At 46.6% G+C, this 23,663-nt stretch overlaps 2 protein-coding genes across 12 annotated transcripts in view; both read right to left on the bottom strand.

Annotated features, from left to right (window-relative positions):
* Positions 1 to 776, bottom strand: part of Kdm5c (lysine demethylase 5C) — a 40,146-nt gene extending 39,370 nt beyond the window's left edge. For 5 of the 7 annotated variants that reach the window (XM_052760763.1, XM_052760938.1, XM_052760846.1 and 2 more), the window contains exon 1: positions 291 to 775. In XM_052760763.1, coding sequence (XP_052616723.1) covers positions 291 to 440 — 150 coding nt within the window. In that variant the 5' untranslated portion in view covers positions 441 to 775. Of the gene's footprint in view, positions 1 to 290 lie in introns of all 7 variants that reach the window. The other 2 variants (XM_052761112.1, XM_052761193.1) reach the window with 1 other exon arrangement.
* A 9,474-nt stretch (positions 777 to 10,250) lies between these two features.
* Positions 10,251 to 23,663, bottom strand: part of Iqsec2 (IQ motif and Sec7 domain ArfGEF 2) — an 82,199-nt gene continuing 68,786 nt past the window's right edge. For 4 of the 5 annotated variants that reach the window (XM_052760391.1, XM_052760441.1, XM_052760482.1 and 1 more), the window contains 8 exons: positions 22,992 to 23,158; positions 19,654 to 19,793; positions 18,792 to 18,917; positions 16,382 to 16,481; positions 15,507 to 15,668; positions 13,665 to 13,838; positions 13,120 to 13,169; positions 10,251 to 12,533 (listed from right to left, as the gene is read on the bottom strand). In XM_052760391.1, the coding sequence (XP_052616351.1) occupies positions 11,568 to 12,533; positions 13,120 to 13,169; positions 13,665 to 13,838; positions 15,507 to 15,668; positions 16,382 to 16,481; positions 18,792 to 18,917; positions 19,654 to 19,793; positions 22,992 to 23,158 (1,885 nt within the window). In that variant the 3' untranslated portion in view covers positions 10,251 to 11,567. The remainder of the gene's footprint in view (positions 12,534 to 13,119; positions 13,170 to 13,664; positions 13,839 to 15,506; positions 15,669 to 16,381; positions 16,482 to 18,791; positions 18,918 to 19,653; positions 19,794 to 22,991; positions 23,159 to 23,663) is intronic. The other variant, XM_052760644.1, reaches the window with a different exon arrangement.

Genomic DNA, 23,663 nt, shown 5'->3' with positions numbered 1-23,663 from the left:
GTATTCTTGTGCCTCCCCACGAACTCTCCCCAACCCACTAAGCATCTGTGTACTGAACCAAGAGAAATTCTCAAGAGCAGGGTGGGAGTGGGCTCAAACCCAAGTCACTTGCATGCCACAAAACGAGAGAACCCCTGACCCCAGCACCCTTCCTCCGATTCGCGAGGCATCCACAAGACCCCAGCCAATTCATCTTCCCACACCTGCTGCCCTCCACCCGGGACTTCACCACTGGCTACCCGGATCCACCCACAAGCTCGCCGCCGGCGACCATCAGCTCCCGGCCTTACCGCAGGTGGGCGGATCTTGCAAATGCCGGACTTCTCGGCGATGGGTCTGATTTTCGCAATGTAGCCAAGAGGGTCTCGGAACTCGGCCCAGCTAGGCTCGAACACCGGGCACTCCGGCGGCGGTAGGAAATCGTCGGACCCCAGCTCCATGGTGGGCCCGAGGGCTGGGCCAGAGATCGGGAGGGCTCAGACCGCCCTTAAGGACTCATGGCGCCGCCGCTGTCTGAAACCGAGGCACTTCTCGGAGTCTAGGCCCTAAGCAGGACGGCCACCGCCCGTAAAGGGCCGAGGGGGGCGGGTGCCGTGCTCTAAAAGTCTCAGGCTAAGGTTCCTATTACCGGCCCTTAATCTTGTTCCGTTTCTTCCACACCCTACCGCTGCCTCCCAACTATTGCAGCCTTCGCTACCACAGTTAAGTCCCAGTCGCCGCAGGTTTCATCGCCGCCACCGCCATCTTGGTTTGTCAGCGTCTCCTCCCCCCACCTCTGCACCTCACCACAACAAACCAGATCCCTCCGCGAGGTGGCTCTCCGAATTTTATTTACTTTGAGTCAGAATAAATCCTAGGAAGCCTTCATTATGTGATGACTGAGATAAATCGGGTGTTATATGCTCCTTATTTGGAGGTGGTTAGTTAAAAGTATTTACCAGACAGAGAGAAAATAGTTCATCTCAGTGGCGGAGGAACAAAATTGTAATTTGTTTACCGGATCCTTTTACCGGATGGACCGGCGGTGCACGTTTAAAGGCCAGTGATGCGCATGCGCAGTCTCTAGACAAACCGGAAGAGGAGCTTGGTGCCCATAGGTAGTGGGCCCGAACTGATACGCGCCCATGCGCGCTCGCACACACTCGCGCACGCGCACGCACACACCCTAGATCCCAAGCAGGCTTGCAGCTCCTCCCCAATGTCCTTTACTTTTTCTCCCAGGTCTTTTCTGTGAGAACCACGGAAGGCGGCGATTTCGAGGAATCTCCGCCCCCTCCCGCCTCCCCCCCCCCCCCGCTTCAGTGTGCCTGCTACGGGGGGAAGACTTACAAGATTTACACCTCTGGGATTTTTTTGTTGTTGTTTTATTTTTAAAGAAAAGCAGGAAAATCCTCACTCCCTAGAGAATCTGGATTTTTAGAAGCTTTGATCCCACTTAGAGTAAAAATATATTATGCTTACCCCAGCATCATTGGCCATCAGCATTTTAATGAATGCTTTCAGCTGTTCTGTATGCATTGAACTGTGTAAACACTAAGAGTGTATATACTTTGGTGCAACTACTGCTACAAAAAACAAAAAGCCTGGATGTTTACATTTTTGTTTATTCCATGTATATGCACCATATGTGCGCCTGGTACCAGTCGAGGTCAGAAGACGACGTCCAATTCCCTGGAACTGGAGTTATGGATAATTGAGAACCACCACGTGGGTGCTGGATGCAAGAGTTATAAGTGCTCTTAACCACTGAACCATCTCCCCAAACCCTGTTTTTGTATTTTAACTATTGGCTGTTTAAGCAACAGTGTATTTTATCCATCACCCACCAATGACTTCTGTGTAAAACACCTGTTTGCCAATTTGTGAACCTGTAGTGTACTGCTTTCCAAACATTTATATGCATATAGGTTGTAATTATTGTGGGTAGCTGTTGTAATATGTATTTTAGTACCTACTACATGTACATCTACTGTGTGCAGTTTCCTTAAGCTGTTTCTCCATAGGTTCATCCGTGGCAGCTATATATCAAACCAGTACTTTGGTGCTGGAGATGTAGCTCAATGGTAGACATTTGTCTAGCATATGTAAGGCCCTGGATTCAACCCATAGCACCACACACAAAAAAGTACTTGGGGGTGGTGGTGACATATATCTGTATTTGAGGATCATCTAAATTATTCATCAAGTGTGTACCTAATATGCACAGATTGTGTGTCCACTGCTTGAGTACCTGTGCACATGCTAATTAAATTTATATTCTCCCATCAGACTGAATTAATTAAGCGCAGGGACCCTTAGTACCTTGTATAGTAAGCAATAAATGTTGAGTAAACAAAAGAAAAACGAATGCATTTTTATAACTGATAGCTTATATTGACTGAAAATATGTACTCTTTGCAAACATTTCTTGTATACTATAACGAATCTACCATAGCTTGAATGTGTTTGAAGAGGAGGAGTATTATTGCTCCTGTTGTTAACTGTTACTAATCACATACAGTAACAAACTAAGTAGATTCTACTTCAGGACTAAGCTTAAGCCATTCTATCAGAAGAAGTAGGGTACACAGGGAGAAGTCCCACAGACCTGCTGTGGTGATATTGTGTTCCCCGAAATATTGTGCACCCTAATAAACTTATCTGGGGTCAGAGACAGAACAGCCACAATATTAAACATAGAGGATAGGCAGTGGTAGCACACGCCTTTAATCCTAGCATTCCAGAGGCAGAAATCCATGTGTTCAAGGATACAGCCAGGCATGGTGACTCACGCCTCGCCAGAAAGCGAGCCTTTAATCCCAGGGAGTGATGGTAGAAAGCAGAAGGGTATATAAGGTGTGAGGACCAGAAACTAGAAGCATTTTAGCTGGTTAAGCTTTCAGGCTTTTGAGCAGCAGTTCAGCTGAGAGCCATTTGGATGAGGACACAGAAGCTTCCAGTCTGAGGAAACAGGATCATCTGAGGAACTGTCGAGGTGAGGAAGCTGTGGCTTGTTCTGCTTCTCTGATCTTTCAGCATTCACCCCAATAACTGGCTCAGGTTTGATTTTATTAATAAGACCTTTTAAGATTCCTGCCACAACCTGCCTTCTCATCTCTCTAGCTCTGCTATTTTCTAGTCCTAACTGAAACTGAAATGAGGATGAAAATGCCTGCCTTGCAGAATTGTCCGACAGTACCTGGTGTATAGCAGTCCCTCAGTTATTTGGTAGTTGTTACTTTTTGTTTCATAAAGTTAGCAAGTCATTACAAAGTAAAGCTCACTGCAGATCTCACTGTTGTTGCAGTGTGGTGGCTCCTGCCAGCAATCCTAAATTGAGGCAGAAGAACTGACTCTTCAGGCCGACCTGGACTACATATCAAGTTCCAGGCCAGCCTGAGCTTCGAGACCCTGTCTCAAAACAGAAAGAATATCCCTTGTGCCCAGCTAATATTTTTATTTTTTTTTCATTTGTTGTTTGGGGTTTTGTTTTGTTTTTGAGACAGGGTCTGACTATGTAGCCCTAACTGGCCTGAACTCACTATACAAACCAGGCTGGCCTCAGAAAGATCCTCCTACCTCTGCCGCCTAAATGTTGGGGTTACAGGCATGAGCCAACACACCCAGCCTTGGGAAAGATGTAAGTCAAGTTTCCATTCTGTGGAAGAGGAATCAAGTTCTAGAAAGATTTAACAACTCGCCAGTGTTGCAGAAGTTGCAGGTTCCTGGTCAAATGTTTTTCCTATCATATGCCCTGCTTAGATACATTTCCTCATAAGCTAAGTAAGGATAAGTATTTAAGGTAATGATAAGATTCACGGATGGGCGGGGGCTGGAAAGATGGCTCAGCAGTTGAGAACATTTGCTGTTCTTGCAGAGATCTGGGTTCTATTTTCAGCACCCACATGGCAGTTCACAATCATCCTCAACTCCAATTCCAGGGGGATCTGGTGCCCTCTTCTGGCTTCCAAGGGCACCAGGCATGCACACAGTGCACATACAAACATGCAGACAAAACACTCATACATATAAAATAAAAATAATAAATAAATATTCCCAAAAAATCTTTTTAAAAAGGTTCAAGGCTGGTGAGTTGGTGTCATGGCACTTCCTGATTTTGATCCCCAGGACCCACGTGGTAGAAGGACAGACTGACTCCTATTCTCTGACCTCTACATGCACAGTGTGGCACAAACATGCCCACACACAAAATGCACACAAATAATAAATATATAAATGTGATTTAAAAAAAAAAAGATTTGGGTCCAGAGAGATGGCTCAGTAAAAGCAATTGCCACCAAGCCTGACAAACTGAGTTCGATCCCCCAGGGCTCACATGATGAAAAGAAAGAACCAACTCCCACAAGTTGTCCTCTGACCTCAACACATGCAGCTCAATGTAGTACACACACACACAGAGAGAAAGATAAATAAATGTACTAAATTTTTTTTTAAGGATCCAGGTAGTTAAAAAAAAACTTGACTATTTGCTTCAAAAAAAAACTTTTTTAAAAAGTGGCTCTGCCAGCAATCCTAGCACAAAGGAGGCTAAATAAGGAGGATTTTGAGTTTGAGGCCAACATGAGCTTTATAGCAAGATCCTATCCCACATGTAATAGTAATGATAATAACAATATAAAGTAAGAGGAACAGGCAGGAGAAAAGTGAGTAAATTAAGGTTGTTGAGTTTGCTGTTCCTCAGCTAAAGACAGTTTGACTTTTCTACCTGGAGGAGGTCAATAAAGGGTAAAGAACACGAGGCTTTTGGTCTCAGTACCACTCAGTCTTCTACAGTCTTCTCTATTGTCCTTAGCCTAGACATACTACAGGGCAGAAGAAAACTGCACACTCTTTGAAGCCAGTGAGACTGAGTCCATTAATTCCTATTTGTGAAAGTCATACTATGCACCAGAAACTTTTGTGAGCATGTGGAAATACAAAGGCATGCCTTCCTGGAGCAGATATTCACTCACTGGGATCTGCCAAGTACCTCACGTCCCCGATCCTTGATTTTCTTGTTCATAGAAAGAACTTAAGTAATCCTTTCATTAGAGATAATTATGTCTGCCTTTCTTTAAGGGCCAGGTGCTATGGAGTAGTATTATCTCTGTCTTGCAGATGAGGAAAATGAAACTCAAGTACAAGACACATAAATGGAAAGTGGCAGAGCCAGAATTCAAACCTACAACTGTCTTAGTCCCCCAAAATTCTACCTGTGAAAGTCTCGGATGTTGATCCTCACACAGAAAAGTGTTAGGGAAATGAGTTCCTTTTCCAAGCTTCAAGTCTTATTGGGGACCAATCAGAGACTGGGCACTGCAGGCTTCAGAATTAGGAAGCAACAGGGATCCGACTTTGTGGTGAAGGCTGGCTTGGCCTCACCCAGCCACCTGGGAGAGGTGGGCTGGAATAGAACATTAGGCAGAGCAATAACTCAAGGTCTTGCCTGGGCTCCCAATCATACTCCCATCTATTCTGTAAATAAACTGCATGAGAATGGCACTGTGCTCTAGTGGTAGGGATGAAACCCAGTGCCCTGAGCACAGGGTCTCATTATGCTAAACAGTTGCTCTGCCACTGAGCTGTCCCTCCAACCCCTATGCCTCCGTTTAATTTAGGTCTGCAAAATTCCAAAATAGGTATGCCTTGTCTTTTGTTATTTGGTCTTTGATTGGGGCTGTTTGCTTGTTTATTTGTTCAACATGGGGCCTCACTTGCTATGTAGCCAAAGATGACCTTAAACTCCTGATCCTCCTGCCTCTACCTCCCAAGTACTGTGTTTACAGGCAGGAACCACCTTGCCCAACTCCCAAATTCTCTGGAATCCATCTCCTCCCACCTCCACCACCCTCTTCTACATCACTCGTGAACCATTTACTATCTCTCTACCATGGAATATTTTTAAAAAATTTTATTATTATCATTACTTTATGTATTCAGGTGTTTTGCATGAATGTAGGTTTGTGTCTTTGGAGGGCACTGGATTCCCTGGAACTAGAGTTACATACAGTTGTGAGTTGTCATGTGGGTGTGGGAATTGAATCTGAGTTCTCTGCAAGAGCAGCCAGTGTGCTTTACTGATGAGCCTTCGCCGCTGCAGCCTCTATTCTTTTTTTTTTTTGAGATGGAGTAGCACCATTATGTTGGCCAGGCTGATCTTGAGCTTGTGTACTCAAGCAATTCAACCATCTCAATCTTTTAAGTGGGTGGGACTATAGGTTTGTACCACCATATCCAGATTCTACCCTGAACTATTGTAAGGGCCTTAACAAGATACATGTGATAGAGAGTGAGAGAGTCAGAGACATACTCAAAAAGAAATATAGGTGTATAGTATGTGTATAATTTAAGAAATTAGGAAATTATAAGACTAAGAGTATCTTATGGTGACTGAAAAAAAGGCGATGCTCAAAAAAGATGGAGACAGATAGTTAACAACAAAATCATATAATCAAAATAATAATTCAAAATGAATTATGACACTAGTAGACTTTAAATTGATTCAAATAAAAATCCGTAACTCCACACTGATATACACAGAGAAAAGGGAAAGTTTGTTTATTCTTCTTTTGGTTTTTTGAGACAGGATTTCATGGAACCCAGGCTGGCCTTGAACTCCTGATCCTCTTGCCTCCACCTCCTAAGGTCTAGGATTATTATGTATCACTATACTCATCTGAGAACTTTTGGAATTCTAAACAAAAGAACATGGAAGGAATAATGGACTTGGAAAATCATCAACAGATGCTGAAGCTTTTTCCAAATATGATGATATTATTAACATAGATCTATAATCCTAATGTCTAAATCTTAATCTCTCTCTTTTTTGGAGGTGAGTAGGTAGAATAAGGCAGGGTCTCACTCACTGGCCTAGGCAGTCTTAGAATTCACAGCATCCCTCTTGCTTCATTCTACAAACTTTGGGGATTAAACTTGTGAGCTACCATGCCCTTTCTAGGTCCTGATTTCCAAACTCTTTACAAGAAAGAATCTTCATTAAAAAAACAAAACAACAAACAAAAACCTGATTTATGGGCTGGGGCAGGGAAATTAGAAAACTATCTAAGGGTATCTTATGGTGCCAGGAAAAAGGGTGATGCTCAAAGAAAGACGGAGACATGTCAAAGCACACAGAATCACCTTAAAGTAGCTCTACAATTTCGTGCTCATTGATTTTGTTGCTTTGTTGTTATAGTATTTGGGATTGAACCTAAGACAGGGAGTGCCATGGTCCAAGTCCCTCATCCTATAGTTGACAGCAGAAGTTGGCCACCATCCTCATGATGCTGAATTTTGGGTTTGGTTTAGTTTGGGGCTTTCTGAGACAGGGTCTCAAGTATATCTCAAACTTGCTCTGTAACTCAGTCACCCCTGAACTCCAAACCTTCCTGCCACCACCTCTCACAAGTGCTGTGTGTACAAGCATGTGTCATCACCTGGTTTCTGTCAGGACCCCTACAGGCAACCCTTGAGAGGGCAACAGGTAAAGCTGTGAGGGTGAAATTGAAAAGTCTATGGGGATCCCAGGAAGTTAAAGACGTCAGGGAAATGGAAACATCTGTTAAGGAAAGCTTCAGCCAGCCAAGGCCAGCCCAAGAAAGGGGCCATGTGGGCTCCAACAGAAGGGCCAGAGGGGCAGGACTTTCCAGGCCCTTTGGATGTCACATTATAATACCACATGACCTAGACACCAGACATGAAGTTACAGGATGTAATGTTCACCCTCCTTGGTTTTCAGCCTTGCCTTGGTCCTGTCTGTCCTTTCTGTCCTTTCTGTATCCTCATTCCTTATGGAATGAGAGTGTTTATTCTGTACTACCACTGCTTTGGAATTCTGTAACATTTTTAATTTTAAAAATTCCATTCATCAAGTCTGTGTGTGTGTGTGTGTGTGTGTGTGTGTGTGTTTGTGTGTGTGTGTGTGTGTGTGTGTGTGTGTGTGTGTGTGTGTGTGTGTGCGTGTGTGTGTGTGTGTGTGTGTGTGTGTGAGAGAGAGAGAGAGAGAGAGAGAGAGAGAGAGAGAGAGAGAGAGAGAGAGAGAGAGAGAGAGAACTTCTGAGATCTTAGCTAGGGCATCCTGTGAAGCACTCCTAACTTTTGCACTTACTTCTGTAGTGCTGAGAACAGCTGACTGTAAGTCTGGCAGGAGGTAGGCGTTTTACATGCATCAGCTAACAATTGTCCTGTAAACCAGGCTCTGGGGGGCAGGCAGGTGTCAGGTGAATTGCCAAAGAAGCACAGGTCAGTATCTGAGTGCTAAAGGCTAAACTTTGCCAACATAGAGCCCATCTCTAGCTGAAGGTAGAAAAAAATGGGGAGAGACCAAGGATAGCCTAGCTTAGTCCACCAAGGAAGAAACCACAACATGTTGTGTGGACCCCACATCTGGGCTCTTCAAACACTCAGGTCCAATTCATAGGGAGGCATCAAATGCTTACATGGCTCTAGCTGCTGCTCTTGCTAGCTGTCTTCTTTGGATGGCCTTTCAGCATGCTTTACCAGGAAGAAATCAAAGGCACTGATCCGAGACGTGTATGGTCATCTAAACCATTCACCTCTTCAGGTTCTGGGAAAGCAGCAAAACTATCAACTGAATATTGTCAGACCCTGCTGACTCTAAGAGCCATTGCTCTGCCCCATCTGTCCTGTGCTAGGCTGAGACCCAGGGCATAACTATTGGTGCTAGAAATGGGTCCATTTTACAGGGAAGCAGCTTGGGCCAGTGGAAATGGATCTGGGCGACAAGTCAAGAAGACCTCATCTGGACTTGCTGTGTGGCTTGTCTCCTCTGTAAATGAAAGATAGTTCTTTGTTATTTAATATCCTAGGTGTATACTCAGAGCACATATAAAGAATCTAGACCCAGGCTTCCTGGCTCAAGTCACTTCCCTGCCCTCAAGAACAAAAATATGGCCAGCCATTGCATGGAGGGCCAGTAGCAGGGGTTTCAAGGCAAAACCAGGCCAGTCACAGGAATGGTGAGAACAGAGGCCACATGCTTTCCACATGGCCAACCTCTACAAAGAAGACCAGAGAGCTATCTTGTGAATATCTACTCCATCCTAGCTGCTTGGCATTGGTTAGTTCATACAGTTATCACAGTTCCATGTAACTGTAACTAGCCTGGCAGAAAGGAAATATTCTTTTTTTAAAAAAGATTTATTTTTATTTGCAATTATGCATGTGTGTGTGCATATGTGAGTATATGCAAGTAAGTGTGTTGGATCCCCCAGAGTAGTGGAGTTACAGATAGTTGTGAGCCACCATTTGGGTGCTGGGAATCAAACTCCAGTCCTTAGCAAGAACAGGAAGTGCCCTTAATCACTGAGCCATCTCTCCAGCTTGAATATTTTAAAGAGACAGTTGTGTCTCTTTAAATCTGACTTTCAGATTATTCAAACAATGGGCCCCAAAGAAAGGGGATTTCCCCAGGAATCTCATGCCAGGAGACCTTGTCTCTAGGAGAGAGATTTTACCTAGTTCAAAGCACCATACAGGAAGAGACTAAAGCCAGACAAGGAAGGGTCAATGGTGGCTGGGACCTCACCTTGACCCAGCCTGCTTCCATGTGCCTATCCTTGACCTTCTATATAAAACTTTGACCTCCCTTCAGGACCCTGAAGATAGATGTGTGTGTGGGGGGGTTCTCTAGACCTCTACGTTCTTCTTCCCAATACGGTCACATTGAATAAATCGCTTTTTCATTCTGCTTTCCTTTTTTTTTTTTTTCTTTCTGGTTTTTCAAGACAGAGTTTCTCTGTGTAGTTTTGGTGCCTGTCCTGGAGCTCTCTGTAGACCAGGCTGGCCTTGAACTCAGAGATCCGCCTGGCTGGGATTAAAGGCGTGCGCCACCGCCGCTCAGCACTTTCCTCTTTTTTAATTGGCTTATTGAAGACAAGTGGCTGAACCGAACTCTGCGCACAGGTTGTGACCTCCAAATTTGATAGCATAACAACACGTGGTCATCCCAAGTGGTAAATTTAAGTGACGAAGACTTGGGAGGATGATTCTCTGAAACTCTTGTGCCTAAGTGTGTACTCAGGATGTGTACTGGATCAACTCCAGAGCCCACACTCCTGCCACTGTCATGCGGACAACATATGAAATGAGACAGAAACCCGACCCTCATCTACCCTCCTACCCAACCAAAGCATCTTGCCTACCCAGTTGTCTGAATTACCATTAGCACATCACCTCCCCGGACCGGTGCCTCTCTCTCCATGGGCTGCACAGTGGGGAAGGGGGCAGAAGTAGGAGGCAGAGGCCAGAGGTGAGCACAAGGTCTTTTATGAGGCATCAAATATACATTCTTATATACAAGGAGGGAAAAAGACAATGCCTGAACCCCCCGCTCCTCTCCATACAGTCCCTCCCACCAACACCCTCCCACAACCCCAAGCCCCAGGGACCCTTTGACATAGAGGGTCCATCTGTCTGTCTGTACTGCAGCCCATACTGGACAGGGGAGAGGAAGGCAGGGACTGTGAAAGGAGCTGGATGTGTAGGGCAAGAAGAGGAGCTGGGACTTGTAAAAAATATATTTATAATAAATAAACAGGGCTGCAAAAGGGCTGGCGAGGCAGTGGAGATTTTGATGAACAAGAGGGGCTTGGGCATTCTGGCTCGCAGCCCCAGCTCTGATGGCTTCAATCTCTGCCTCAGGAAGGACATCTTGGGCTCAGGGTGGTCCTCTGGGAGTCTTTCCCCAGGGCTGATGCTGGGTGCCCTGCCCCAGTGAGATATGTGTGGGTGATATCTGTAAAGTGCATTGTCTTCAGTTGTTGGTAGGAAAAGTAGGAATGGGGGGGGCATGCAATATGGGTGAGGGAGGGCAGTACCCTTCTCATCCCAGACCTGAGCCCCCCCTCCACCTCCAAAAAAAAAAAAAAAACCTGTCTGGACTTTGATCAGGATAAGAACATTGCAGGGCAAGGCAGGTTCCTGAAGCCAAAGAGGTCTGGGCTGGGGCCTATTAGGAGAGAGGGCGCACACAGACTGGCTCAAGAGAGGAAGCACTGCCCTCAGTGGGGGCCAGCACAAGCGGGGTTCCACCCACGGAGTGCACTGATGGTCTGTGTCCTCCAGCAGGCAGAAAGACACATGAAGGTGTGTGGCTAGGCCCTGAGGTTTGGCCACAGCTCGACAGAGCTCTGTCCTAGCCCCACCCAGCAGAGGAGTTCTAGGGATGCCTTCAACTCTCACAGCTCCAGAAGCCTGCCTTCTCCACCAGCTTGCAAGGAAGCTCACATTTGTCCAGAGGTCTGAGGTCAGCAACTAGACCTCCAGGGACAAGAAAGAGAAGAGGAAGACAGGAAAAGGAGGACAAGGACTGCGGAGAGGCCCCCACCACTTCCCAGCACGGCAGTGCCTAAGTTCAGGCTGCAAGTGGCAAGGGCCCTCCAATCTGGAAGGCAACCCCATGACGACTGCGAGGGGTGGGAAGAAGGGTCTGGAGATATGGAGGAAGTGGAAAGAAGGACACTGCTGAGTGTATATATATTTTGAAAAAACTGAGGAAGAAGAGAGGGGCAAGGTCCCTCTCCTGTGGATTTCCCCAGACCTGTTCCCCAGTACACTCACTCCATTCCTCAGACCACAGTGCTGATCCGGCTTGGCTTGGCCTTGGGGTTTGCACTGGGTGGATTAGCCGTGCCAGGGGGCCCAGAGGCGTGCAGTGGGCCATGGGGGGAGGTGGGTGGTAGGGGTGAATGTGGGGTGTGAGGTGAGGGTGGGGGCAGGGGCGGGTAGGAGGGGTGAGGTGGGATGGGTGAGTGTGGTGACAGGGGTGACTGGGGGTGGTGAGGGTGGGAGTAGGACCCCCCTGGTGGCCGGGACCCAGGGCCCCCAGCTGCACCTGCTGCTGGCATCATCTGTGGGTGGTGACTGAAGATGAAGTGCTTGGGGCCCTGTTTATGGGCGGGAGGGTGCTGTGGAGCAGGGCTGTACAGGGGTAATGGGGATGTGGGCTGGTGCAAGGGGTGGCGGCCATGTGGAGCAAACTGAGGGTGTCCTCCAGCCCCTCGTCTTGGGGCTCTGCCTGGCCGGCCCAAGGTATAATGCTGGGGTCCTGGAACTGGGCCATGGGCATGGAAGTGTCGATGTGGCCCCACAGGTGGGGCTGAGGCAGGTGGTGGTGGAATGGAGCCCAGCTGGGGCAGGGGTGGAGGCTGCTGAGGGGGTGGGGGCAGAGGAGGTTGCTGGGGTGGGAGGTAGGGTGGTGGGGCAGGGCCCGGTCCTTGGCAATACTGGGCATGCAGGGCCTGGAGCTTGGACTGCCCATCAGGTAGTACCCCCAGGCCACCATGGCTGTGACCATGGTGGTGGTGGTGATGGTGGTGGTGGGTGGAGGAAGCAGATGAAGACGAGGCAGAGGCCTGGCCTGTTGGCGGTGGTGGCATCTGGAAGGGCCCCTTGCCTCTCTTGCTTCCAAATAGGGAGCCCAGGAAAGATGAGGAGTTCGAGACTGGCCTCTGGCTCTTGTACTCCTCTGGCGGCGGGGGTGGGGGCGGAGGTGGCATCCTCTGGTGAGGGCGTGGACTGCTAATAACAGACCCCTGAAAGGGGGGAGGGGGGGAAGTCAGGCCAGTCTAAATATCCTAAACCCCCAGCCCTAAACTCCACCCCTGTCCCTGAAGCTGGAGCAACAGGGACCCCAAAGTGACAGCAAAAACCAAACAGCAGTCCTGTATTTGTGGCCAGCTCTGCTCCCCAGCTCTGTTGCCACATCCACTACCTCAGTTGAACCTCAGAGGGCAGAGGAAGAATCAGTAGGACCTCCTTCTCATGACCATTTCTCAGGCCAAGAAAATGTTAGGCTAGAGAGGCAGAGTGACTCGCTCAGGGTCAAAGAGCAGGATTTGGAAGTTAAAGTTTCTTGAGGCCCAAGTCCAAGGGCATCCCTATTTGGAGTTGGCCCTGGGGTTAAGAAGGGGCATGGGAGAGTGGAAGACAGGCTGAGAGACAGGCAGAGTGAGGACAGACAGAGTTGAGGACAGATGGAGAAAGTGATTGGCTGGGAGAGGCAGCCATATGGTTCCCAGCACGGAAGAGGGGTAGGCAACAGGTCCCCTCCTCCTCTGGGGCTCCATGGCCAGGGCAGGGCTCATGCAGAAAATGAGTGGGGCAGGAGCTGACACTTACTTCGATGGTGCTGTCCAGCGATCCCACGCTGTTACGCCGCCCCCGCTTCCCTGCACCCACAAGCAAGGAGCCCAGCGTCAGAGCAGCAACCCTCCCTCCCCACCCTGCTGGGCTCCAGAGCTGGGCACCAGGCCTAGGTCCCTCCCAGGGACAGACACCCCATTACCCCTTTCCCCCATTGAAGAGGGGGAGGTAGGGAGGAAGAGAGGTTGAAAAGGAGGAAAGAGAGGAGGAAAATATGGAGGAGAGGCAGCAAAGGAGAGACAGAAGAGGGATAAGAGGAGAGGGGCTGAGTCTGTGGCCCCACTTTATACTCCCTGGCAGAAACCCTGGGCCCCACCTGTTCTGACCTGGCTACCAGGCCCCCTGTGACATAGTGCCCAGGGCTCTGAATGAAGGTAGGTGTGTGTGTGTGTGTGTGTGTGTGTGTGTGTGTGTGTGTGTGTGTGAGAGAGATGGAGGAAGGCTGGCAGCCAGTGACAGGAGGCAAAGAGGACACCTGGTCCCGCATCTCCCCAGCCAGGGCAGGGGCCCAGAACACTTACCTGCATCAGAGAGGTCTCGCAGGGAACTACTGAGTGCACCCCGCTTGAGCCCATCGCCTGCCCCATAAGTGTCCTCCAGACTACTGCGGGCCAGAGTCCCATTCACCGAGTCCTTGGCTCCTCCAGGCTGTGAGGCATTAGGCCGCATCATACCTTTCTGCTTCTCCAGCTCCGCTGGGTAGCAGTGAAGAAAATGGGAAAAGGTCAGGAATAACATTAAGAACCCACCTGATTGACTAGCAGCCTACCTCTGTTTTCCTCCCGCCTTCTGCTCCCTTGCCCCACCCCTTCTCCCCTAGTAGTACTCCCCCCCCCAAAACTGCAACTCTTATCTTCAAATCTCCTTAGGCGCCCAGCGCATCCTACGCCACCTACCCCTTCTTTTTCTTTCCTCCTTGTGAATATAAGTGCCGACTCTTCTTGCTCCCTTCCCCTCTTCTTAGCCTTCCTTTCTTTACCCTTTTGTAGACAGGCCTCCCTAAACACCCCTGCCCTTTAAACAAGAGCTTTGCAACAGATGGCTCATGGTAAGGATGGGAAGGCCCTTCTTGCCTATGGTGAAAGACAGTCCTTTCAAAGTTCACTCAGTTCTCAGATGCCTTGCTTCATAGCAGCGGAGCTCTTGGAAGAACAAGGGCATGAATCTGATGGGCCTCAAATCCTCTATTATGTGCCAGGCAGTATGCTGGGGACAGCACATACTTGATCCCTCTCATTCCACATTATGAGCATCATCTACATTTTGCAGGAGAAGAACCCAAGAACTTGAGAAGTCAGAGTTTGCTCAGGGTTGGACAGTTGAAATCAGTGAAGCCAACATTCTAGAAGCAGGTCTATCCTGCTCCCCTGGGCACCCCCTATACCTCTAACGAGGTCATGGAAACTCTGGTCTAGTGGGTCTCTCCTTATCTTGATATAGCTAATCTCTTGCCTGGAACTTCAGGGGTTCCAGGACTCTACTGAACTGATACTCTGCCTTGCTGAAAACCTATCAAGGAACTGACTACTGCTTCTGTTCCTCTCTGTCTCCTTTCTCCTCAATGCCATGTTACTTAACTGTGACTGCTTAGCTTAGAGAAAAGAAACCCTGGAGGGTACCAGGAAGAATGAGATCTAATCACCATTTTCCATCGTCTATGATCTAAATAACTTGGTGGAAGCCCTGGGTATTGAGCTGGACCTCAGCTCAGGAGCTGACATTGAGGATAGGAGACAGGGAATGGTACTGTTGAAAACCATGGATGCACTGGTCTCTTCTCTCTTCCTCTCCTTCATCTTCAATTTTTCCCTCTCCTCTCCATTTTCTCTTCCTTTCCCTACCCTCTCTTTGTGACAGAGACTCAATACATAGGCACGGCTGGCCTGGGAATTTGAAATCTTCCTGCCTCAGCCTCCTCAGTACTGAGATTACAGGTATGTAACGACTATGTCTGGCTCCTTGTCAAACTCTGTGAAGATTTATTTATCCCTGTTTGATCTGAACAAAGGGTTAAGAGGGCCACGAAACTCACTCAAACTTGCCTAGATAACAGATGGCAGACACGAAGTATGAAGCTACAGTCCTAATTCCTATTCCCTGAGTCTTTTCCCTCATACCATTCAATAGATTAGAGGATGGGGGTGGAGAGCACAGCATAGACTCTCAATGACTGGAATAATAATCTGAGGTTAGGAAGTAATGACCCTCTTGTCTCTGACACCATTCAGGCAGAAGCTGAAGGATTCCGAGAATGAGGGTAGGAAGGTTGGGCAAGCTAGCCCTCAACTCTACAGTTCTCAGAAGACAGAATTCTTGGTATCTGCAGGTGACAGGGGGAAGGAGTCATGGCTGTAGCTACTCACATTCCACGCGGTACTTCTCCATCTCCTGCACCTCAGCAATGGACTCCCGCAGGTCAGAGGTAAAGCGCAGCCTGTCTTGAAGGCTAGGAGCATTGAAGATGATGAGGACTTTTCGTTCCCCTCCAGGTACCGCAGACAGTAACTTGATCCCAAACTGATAATCTGCACCAATGAGAGGGGACAGGAGAAGCTGGGTATTTCTGTCAGGTGTGAAGCAAAGTGGCTAAGACAAGAAGCTGAGAAATGATACAACCCACTCCCCACTGCTGCCAACCATCTCTGAGACACACTCACGCTATTTGGCTAGTCTCAAACTCCTGGGCTCAAGTAACTTTCCTGCTCTGTTTCTCAAACACTGTCCTACAAACACACATCACCTTGTCCATCTTGGAAATTATTTCTGTAACATCCAACTCTGAAATGCCTCTTCTGTGCCCAAGCATCTTCAGTGGTTTCCCCTTGTCCCCAAATTCCTGGTAGCCTTGGCAACCTTATACCAGACTCCAGGATGTAAAGGCAAACAGAATTCTGAACTGCTTTCTAGAAACGATTTCCTTTGTCCCTCCGCCTCTCACAGTGACTCTGCTCTCTTGAATGGCACTCAATCCTGCTCTTCTCAGTTCAGGACTCTAAAGCACAGTGTGCCTGCCACATCTGCTTACTAAGGAACACATAAAACATTGCTGTTCCATGTCCTCCAGGGGCCACACCCAAATCATACTCCAGACTTCCTTTCATCCTTGGACAAGTAGATACTTTGGAGACTTGAACCCAATTGTAGAGGACTTCAAAGGCTGGAAGCTAATATAGATGAAGGATGAGCATGGGCTCTGATAAACCCTGGGATGCATGCTAGGGTTCAAGAGGGGACTCACATGAATTCTGGAAGAGCTGCATGTGCATTTCCACCAGGGGAAAGGACTGACGGAAGCTGTATGTCACCAAGATCTTCTTCTTCTGGAAAATTTTGGTGACCTTTGGCAAACAAGGGTGGGAAAGAGATAAGAGGCTGGGTTAAGGGTGGGGAATTTCCAAGTGATACCCATTTCTAGTAACCACCTTCCCCACCTATTCCCAGTAACAGACATATACACATGAGCACATATACCCCCACAAGGGAGAACTGAAACTTGAGGAACAGAGAGGAGGGAGAAAATACAAGTTCGTGACATCATGAGCATACACAAGCACCTGCAACTTTTAAAAGAACTAAATGAATGTGGTCCCTCCAGAGAGCCTATCCTAATACCTCACATAGACTTCTGTTTCCATCTTCTGAGCTTCTAGGTTGCTGGTTCTATCTATACCTTTTCTTTTGTCAGACTCTATGGTAGTTCTGAATATGTGATCTCCCCCTGCTGGCCTAGAGGGCAGGGGTCTCGTTTTCTGGTTCTCTCACCTACTCCAACCTCCACCATCCAGAACTAGCTTATAACGGCAACTTCCACCTAGCCTATGAACAGGATTAACAACCTCTCAACAACCCAAAGTCTTTATCAAGTATTTAGGCATTCTGGATTCTACACTAACATAAGCTCAGACAATCTGCAAGTGGCTGTTTTATTTCATTTATTTTGTATGCTGGGGATGAAACCTGGAGTCAGACAAGTACCCTTATCACTAAAATACAGCCTCGTCCCCTACAAATGGCTCTTAAAACAAACGTTTGGTTTTACATTGGTTACAGCGCACCATGGTGTCAAACACTTTTTGGCAGGGATGTGGTGTGGTGGTTGAAATAAGGCCTCCATCACGTAGCCCAGTCTGACTTTAGCTTCCTGTTCCTTTTGCCTCCACCTCCCAAACGCTTAGGTTACAGGGGTTTATCACCACACCACTTTGCAAAACACATTTTAGGTCCTTTGGATTGTGAGTCCCTGAAAACAAGGACTGAGTCTGATTTATCTCCATGTACTCAGTGGCTAGCATAGAGCTACATACACAGAGGGTGTCCGTGCATGAAGGGTATCGAACAGTGACTCAGCACCTGTGTGCGCCAGGCATGCCTAGGTCAAGGTGTGATTATCTCTTCCCCTTCTCTTTTGTAGTGCTGGGAATGGAACCCAGATCCTTGCATATACTAAGCAAGCACTCTACTACTGAACTGAAATGCCAGGCACTGACTTCTTATTTCATCTCCTTGACAACTCTAAGAGAGAAGGGTTAGCACTATTTCATGAAGCAAGCAACTAAGATTTGGAGAGGATGTTGGCGGCATTTTCTCTAAAGTGGTGATTCTCAACTGGAGATGATTGTGACCCCTGCTTCCACAGGATACAGAACAATGTCTGGAGAAGACACTGCTTTCTTTTCTTTCATTCCTTCCACCTTTTCTTCCCTGAAGAAGATGTGCTCTCCCTCTCCCACCCTTCCTTCTCTTTTTTGCTCTTTTCTGGAGAACACATTTTTTTTTTTTTTTGGTTAAAGGTTTGCTGTTGGCTTCTAGTAGGTATCCCAGAGTGCCGCTAAAATACTACATTGTACAAGACCAAGGAAGGAACAAAATTGCTGTTCTCAAATCCCTGGAGTACTGTCTCAGAACAGAGGGGGAATACTTATTCTTTGTAATCCCAAGAAACAGTGAACATGGAGTAGGAGGCGAACCACATTAGGAAGCAGATTCTAGTCAGGTGTGGCAGTGCACGCCTTTAATCCTAGCATTCCAGAGGCAGAGGCAGGTGGATTTCTGTGAGATGGAGGCTAGCCTGGTCTACGTAGTGCATTCCAGGACAGTGAGACCCTGTATTAGAAAAAACAAAACAACAACAACAAAACCCTTCCCCCCCCCCAAAAAAAAAAAAACCCTACAACAGATTCTAGCAGTCAGGGCTAAGCCATCTTGAAGAGTGGTTCTTGCCCAGGAAATCCTGAAAATCCCTTCTTATCCACAGAATCCAACAAATCCCCTCACTAAAAGATGTGTATCTCTGTACCAGTGATGTGCTTTGTTTTAATCACTTCCAACATCAAGACAACTGAAAGGTTCATGGGACCACAGATTCATAACCCTCTGTGCTACTGTGGTGGACAAGGACATTTCCTACCACATCCCAGGTTATAGGTCTTCCACTTTCCCCTGATCCTTATATTGTCTGCCCTTGTGTGGCTGTCACTACATCAAAATGAAGGGAAAGGAGGGCAGAGAAGGGTTATGCCGTACTGGAGACCATGCCGATGGCATGCGGGAGCACTGGCCCAACCACACTCCACATACCATGGTTTGCACTAGAGCCAGCAGCTGTGCTGACTATCTCCCTCCCATTTCCTTCTGCCCAATGCCCATACCACAAGGAGGTCATTGAAGAGGAAAACCTCCCGCTGATGCAGCCCCAGCCTCTGGGGGCGGTTTGGATCTGGCACCTCATAGAGCTGGCAGCAGCAAACCAGTCGACGGTGAGGAAGAGACAGGACCTGGATAGATGTGGAAAAACAGGCGTCAGCAAGGTCATCCCATCAGCTTCAGGCTTCTGAGTACCTTAACAAGGCAAAAGGTACATCTGATACACAAAGACTATAAACAACTGAGTCCCTTAAGCTTTTCTGTCACCTTGTCCTTGTCCCGATAGCAATTGGTCTAAAATGCCTTTACCGCCCAGCTCTGCATGGCCGTATTTTGCTCCCCTTTCAAATCGCAATTCCCAAGTTATTTTCCAAGAAGTCTTTCTGACTTCCCTTGGCTTAAAATGGCCTCTCCCTGATTTCTGTTCCTCTAAATTAGACCACAAGGCCAAAATATTATTTGTGTCTTTGTCTTGGAACCTCACTAATGTCTGAGTGCCCCTAAAGACAGAAATTGTGTCTGATTCACATCTATGCCTCTGGATTCCAGTAAAATGCTGGGATCAGGAATAAGCCATCCATAAATGTTTGTTGGCCAAAATATATCTGTTTCATAGAAAATATTAGCTTGACTCTCCTTACTTGGGATGGGCAGACAAAACCATAGATGAGAAGAAAATATTTATACAGCACCTACTATGAACTTTGCAATATACTAGATGCATTTACATGGAGAATCTCCCATAATCTGCACCATGATCCCTAAGGAATACAATATTTTCCACTTCATTTTACAGATAAGGGGAATCTGGGGCTGGGGGAGGGGAGTGACTTACCACATAATAATGCTCCCTTCCCAGGCACTCACCGGTTTCTTGCCAACAATCATGCGCTCCACAGCCTGCACCTGGGACACATGGTCATCATTGGTACGCAGTTCACGACCTTGGATGCGCTGGTAGATGCCTACCAGGAGGTCTCGGGGGATGTCCTCACCATTGTCGACCCCTACATGAAAAATGTAACAGGAGTATGTTACGTCAATATGGAGGGTAGACAGTAGGGGGGGGTCTCCATAACCTCCCACACCCAGCATGGACCTTAGCAAAAAAAAAATAAGTGGGTATTCTTGGTCTTTTAGCTATGAATGGGACAGGGAAGGTGCTTTTCAACAAAACAGCCAATTGCTTTTTTAGCCAGGGTAGGGATTTTGTCTAAAAAACTTATAACACACTGTAATTAAGACAATCAGGTACTACTTTTTTCCTTCCATGGTTTTTTGTTCTGTTTTAAGATTTATTTGGTTGTTTTTACATATACGAGTGCTTTTGTCTGCACGTATGTTTGTGTATCATGTTGTTGGCCTGCTGTCTTTAGAGGTTAGAAGAGGGTATTGGATCCGCTGGAACTGTAGTTACAGACAGTTGTAAGCCACCATGTAGGTGTTGGGAATTGAACCAGGGTGCTCTGGAAGAGCAGCAGTGCTTTTAACTGCTGAGCCATCTTTCCAGCCATCCCCCATGAATGACTTTCTTCCTTCCTTCCTTCCCTTCATTCCTTCCTTCCTTCCTTCCTCCTTCCTTCCCTTCCCTCCTTCCTTCCTTCCTTTCCCTCCTCTCTCTCTCTCTCTCTCTCTCTCTCTCTCTCTCTCTCTCTCTCTCTCTCTCTCTCATTCTATCTGCCTCTACTTCCTAAGTGCTAGGATTAAAGAAGTGTGCCACCACACCTGGCTATCTTTTGCTCTCTTAACTAGGAATACTACTTGAAAATAATATCCAGAGTTAGTAAGAATCTGAGGGATTTGGCATGGATACTGATGTAACAGTTTCAGAAACTAATCTGGCAAGAGCCTAAATATTCAAACTCATCAATTCCTTCTCAAAGAATCTATTCTAAGAAATTATTCAGAAATGTATGTGAGACTGATGTCAAAGAATGTTCACCAAGTGCTATTTATGAAGAAATTCTGAAACAGCTTAATTTCTAACAATAGAGAAATAGCTAAGGAAAGGATAGTTTATCTATAAACTTGATGTTTACTAAAATATTTTAATAATGTGAGACAATCCTTGTAGCAAGTTAAGTGAAGAGTAAGATAATAAAATACACGAGGGCCACAGAGATGACTGAGCAGGTAAGGGTGCCTACTGCTAAGTCTGACAGCTTGAGTTCCATCCCCAGAACCTACATGTGGAAGAAGAAAACTAAATCCTGCAAGTTGTCCTCTGCCCTCCAGAGGAACACCGTGGCATGTGTACACCCACACACAACACCCACACACACCACACCTCAATAAACAAAGAAATGTAAGAAAAAATAATTGTTGGCAGTGCTGATTAAATAAATAATAAACCCAGGGACCTCATGATTATTAAGTACAGTCTGTTGCTGAAATATAGCCTCATGCCCTACATTCCTAAAACTAACACGTATTGTTTGCTTATTTATTCAATTACTGAAAGAAATATATACAGTTACACACACAATCACCCTTCTATAGCCATAGGAGATTGGTTCCAAGATTTTCCATCAATGCTCATATCTGAAGGTGCTCATGTCTCATATATAAAATAGGACAGTCAAGTACAGTCGCCAAATGGTAAGGTGTTGGTCTTGTAATATGTGGTAGTATTTTCATATAGCCTACATACATTCTCTTGTTACTTTAAATCATCTGTATATTACTTACAAGAGCTACTGCAATGTTAATGCTATGTAAACAGTGGTTTTACTGTATTGTTTAGGGATATTGACAAGAAAATGTTTGTACATGTTCAGTACAGATACAAGTTTTTTTCCAGATGTTTTCAATCTACAGTTGGTTGAATTTACAGATGAAGAACCCACAGGTATGGAGGACTGACTGTATATGCGGTGAGCATATGTGTATGGATGAATGAATTATAAGAAACAGCAAATCTACCATCTTTTTCCACTCTTGACTGTGTGCTGAGTGAAACCTTCTCACTCTTCTCTTTAAAGCTTCTGCTATTAAAAAAATGACTTCTCCTTTGGAAATACCATACTTCTTCCTTGCACAAGTGCTAAAAGTACGTTCTTCTCCCCACTGCCTTTTTACCTTAGCTGCCAGACCACTCAAAGCCTTCAACTACGTAAGTGATGACAGTCAGCAACTTTGTCTTGTTCTCCCCATCTCTATTTCCCTTTTTTCATTTCTTTTGAAATAATCATATCTGTGCCATTTTAGTAGGCTGCTCTTTGGCGAGAGCTAGGGCTTGACATCGTTACAATAAAACCAAAAGAAAAAATCAAAGTGACATCATTTATCTGGTACTGGAGAACCTCAGATAGCGGATCCGCTTGACTTTCCCAAGTGTTCATCTACCCCATCTCAGTTGTTCTCTAAACAACTTCACATTTTCTTCCATCTGGGCCTTTGTTATTCTTTCTGCTCGGTAAGCCCTCTTCTATTTTTAGTCTGTCATCTTCGAGTCCTCTGGGAAGTCAGTAGGAGGTAAGATCTCCTTCCTTAGAGCTCTGGTTGTCTGTTGGCCTCTTTGACATCCCTGTTCACTTTCTGTCTTATCGTGGTTATCTAGGCACTACATGTCAATCTCTCCCTTGAGCCGGAAGAGCTCTACGAACAGAGACTATTGCAGACTCCCCTCCACTGCCCCTGGTACTCATTTTACTGGGTACACATTAAGCATCCAGTAAGTGGCTGACTGGTTGGTTGGCTCAATGAATAAATGAATGGAGGGAAAGGTATCTAAAGCAATCAAATGAGTCTTCATGGGTATAAATGGGAGAGACAAGAAGAGTGATAATAAGGAATATGGATAAAGGAATAACCGACTGAGTGAATAGTTTAAGAGCCAGGCTATTTTTGTTTTGTTTTCTGAAACAAGAGTCATATTCTACAACCTGAGTCGATACTTAGTAAATAGCTGCTCTAAGAGTGAGTACATGGATAAACACCTGGTTTTTCTTTGCAGTTCTGGAAATCAAACTCAGAGCCCTGCACATGCGAGGTAAGCACTCAGCTCCTGAGCTACCCACACAGCCTGGCAAATAATTGAGTGAATTAATAAGTGAATGCCCTGGGGACATCCAGCCAGGAGATAGGTGACAGCATTGAAGGCTAACTTATAAAGACATCTGGGATCTCTGTCACCCTACTCCCATCCCCACCCTTGTTTCTTTTCTCTGATGGGCAGGAAAAAATAGACGGGAAATTCTGGTCACCTCGCAGGTTCTTAATGAAGTCATCCAGTTTCATCTTGCGTTCAGCCTTGACACTGGGGCTGTACATGTCGGTATTGAGGAGGATGATGGCAAAAGCAAGGATGAAGATGGTGTCTGGGTTCCGGAACTGGCGTACAAGGGCAGGGTTACAGACACAGTACCGCTGGCTGCGAGACAACAAGGGTCAAGTCTAGACTCAGGTGCCAGCAATCTCCACCTACCCACCATCTGCCCAGGTGGCCATCATTAACCCTTTCCCTCAAGAAACACTCCCTTCTGTCTTCGTCGATTTCCCCAGTACTACCATGAAAAATCATAATCACTACCTTCTCGGAACTTTTCCAGGAGACTTACGTGCATTGTCTCATGCAGTTGATCCCACCACTGCACGATTGCTATTTCCCCATTTCTTTGGGTATGTAGTGGTGGGGATAGAACCTTGGGCCTTGAGCATGCTAAGCATATGCTCTACCACTAAGCCACACCTCCAACTCCCAAGCAGTCCTATTCTACCCAGTTACAATGAAGGCTCAAAGCGGTGAGGTAACTTGCCCAGGCAATAGAGCTGGTGAATGGTAAAGCCGGGATGAAAAGAGATCATCTGGCTGCAAAGCAAATCTTTCTGCCATAATGGGAAATGAGTTCTCAGCAACTCCTCCATCTCTCCTGTAA

This window comes from Peromyscus californicus, unplaced genomic scaffold (genome assembly GCF_007827085.1).
Source record: "Peromyscus californicus insignis strain IS unplaced genomic scaffold, ASM782708v3 Scaffold_10__1_contigs__length_136768540, whole genome shotgun sequence".
NCBI lineage: Eukaryota > Metazoa > Chordata > Mammalia > Rodentia > Cricetidae > Peromyscus > Peromyscus californicus.
This window is presented reverse-complemented; position numbering and strand designations above follow the sequence as displayed.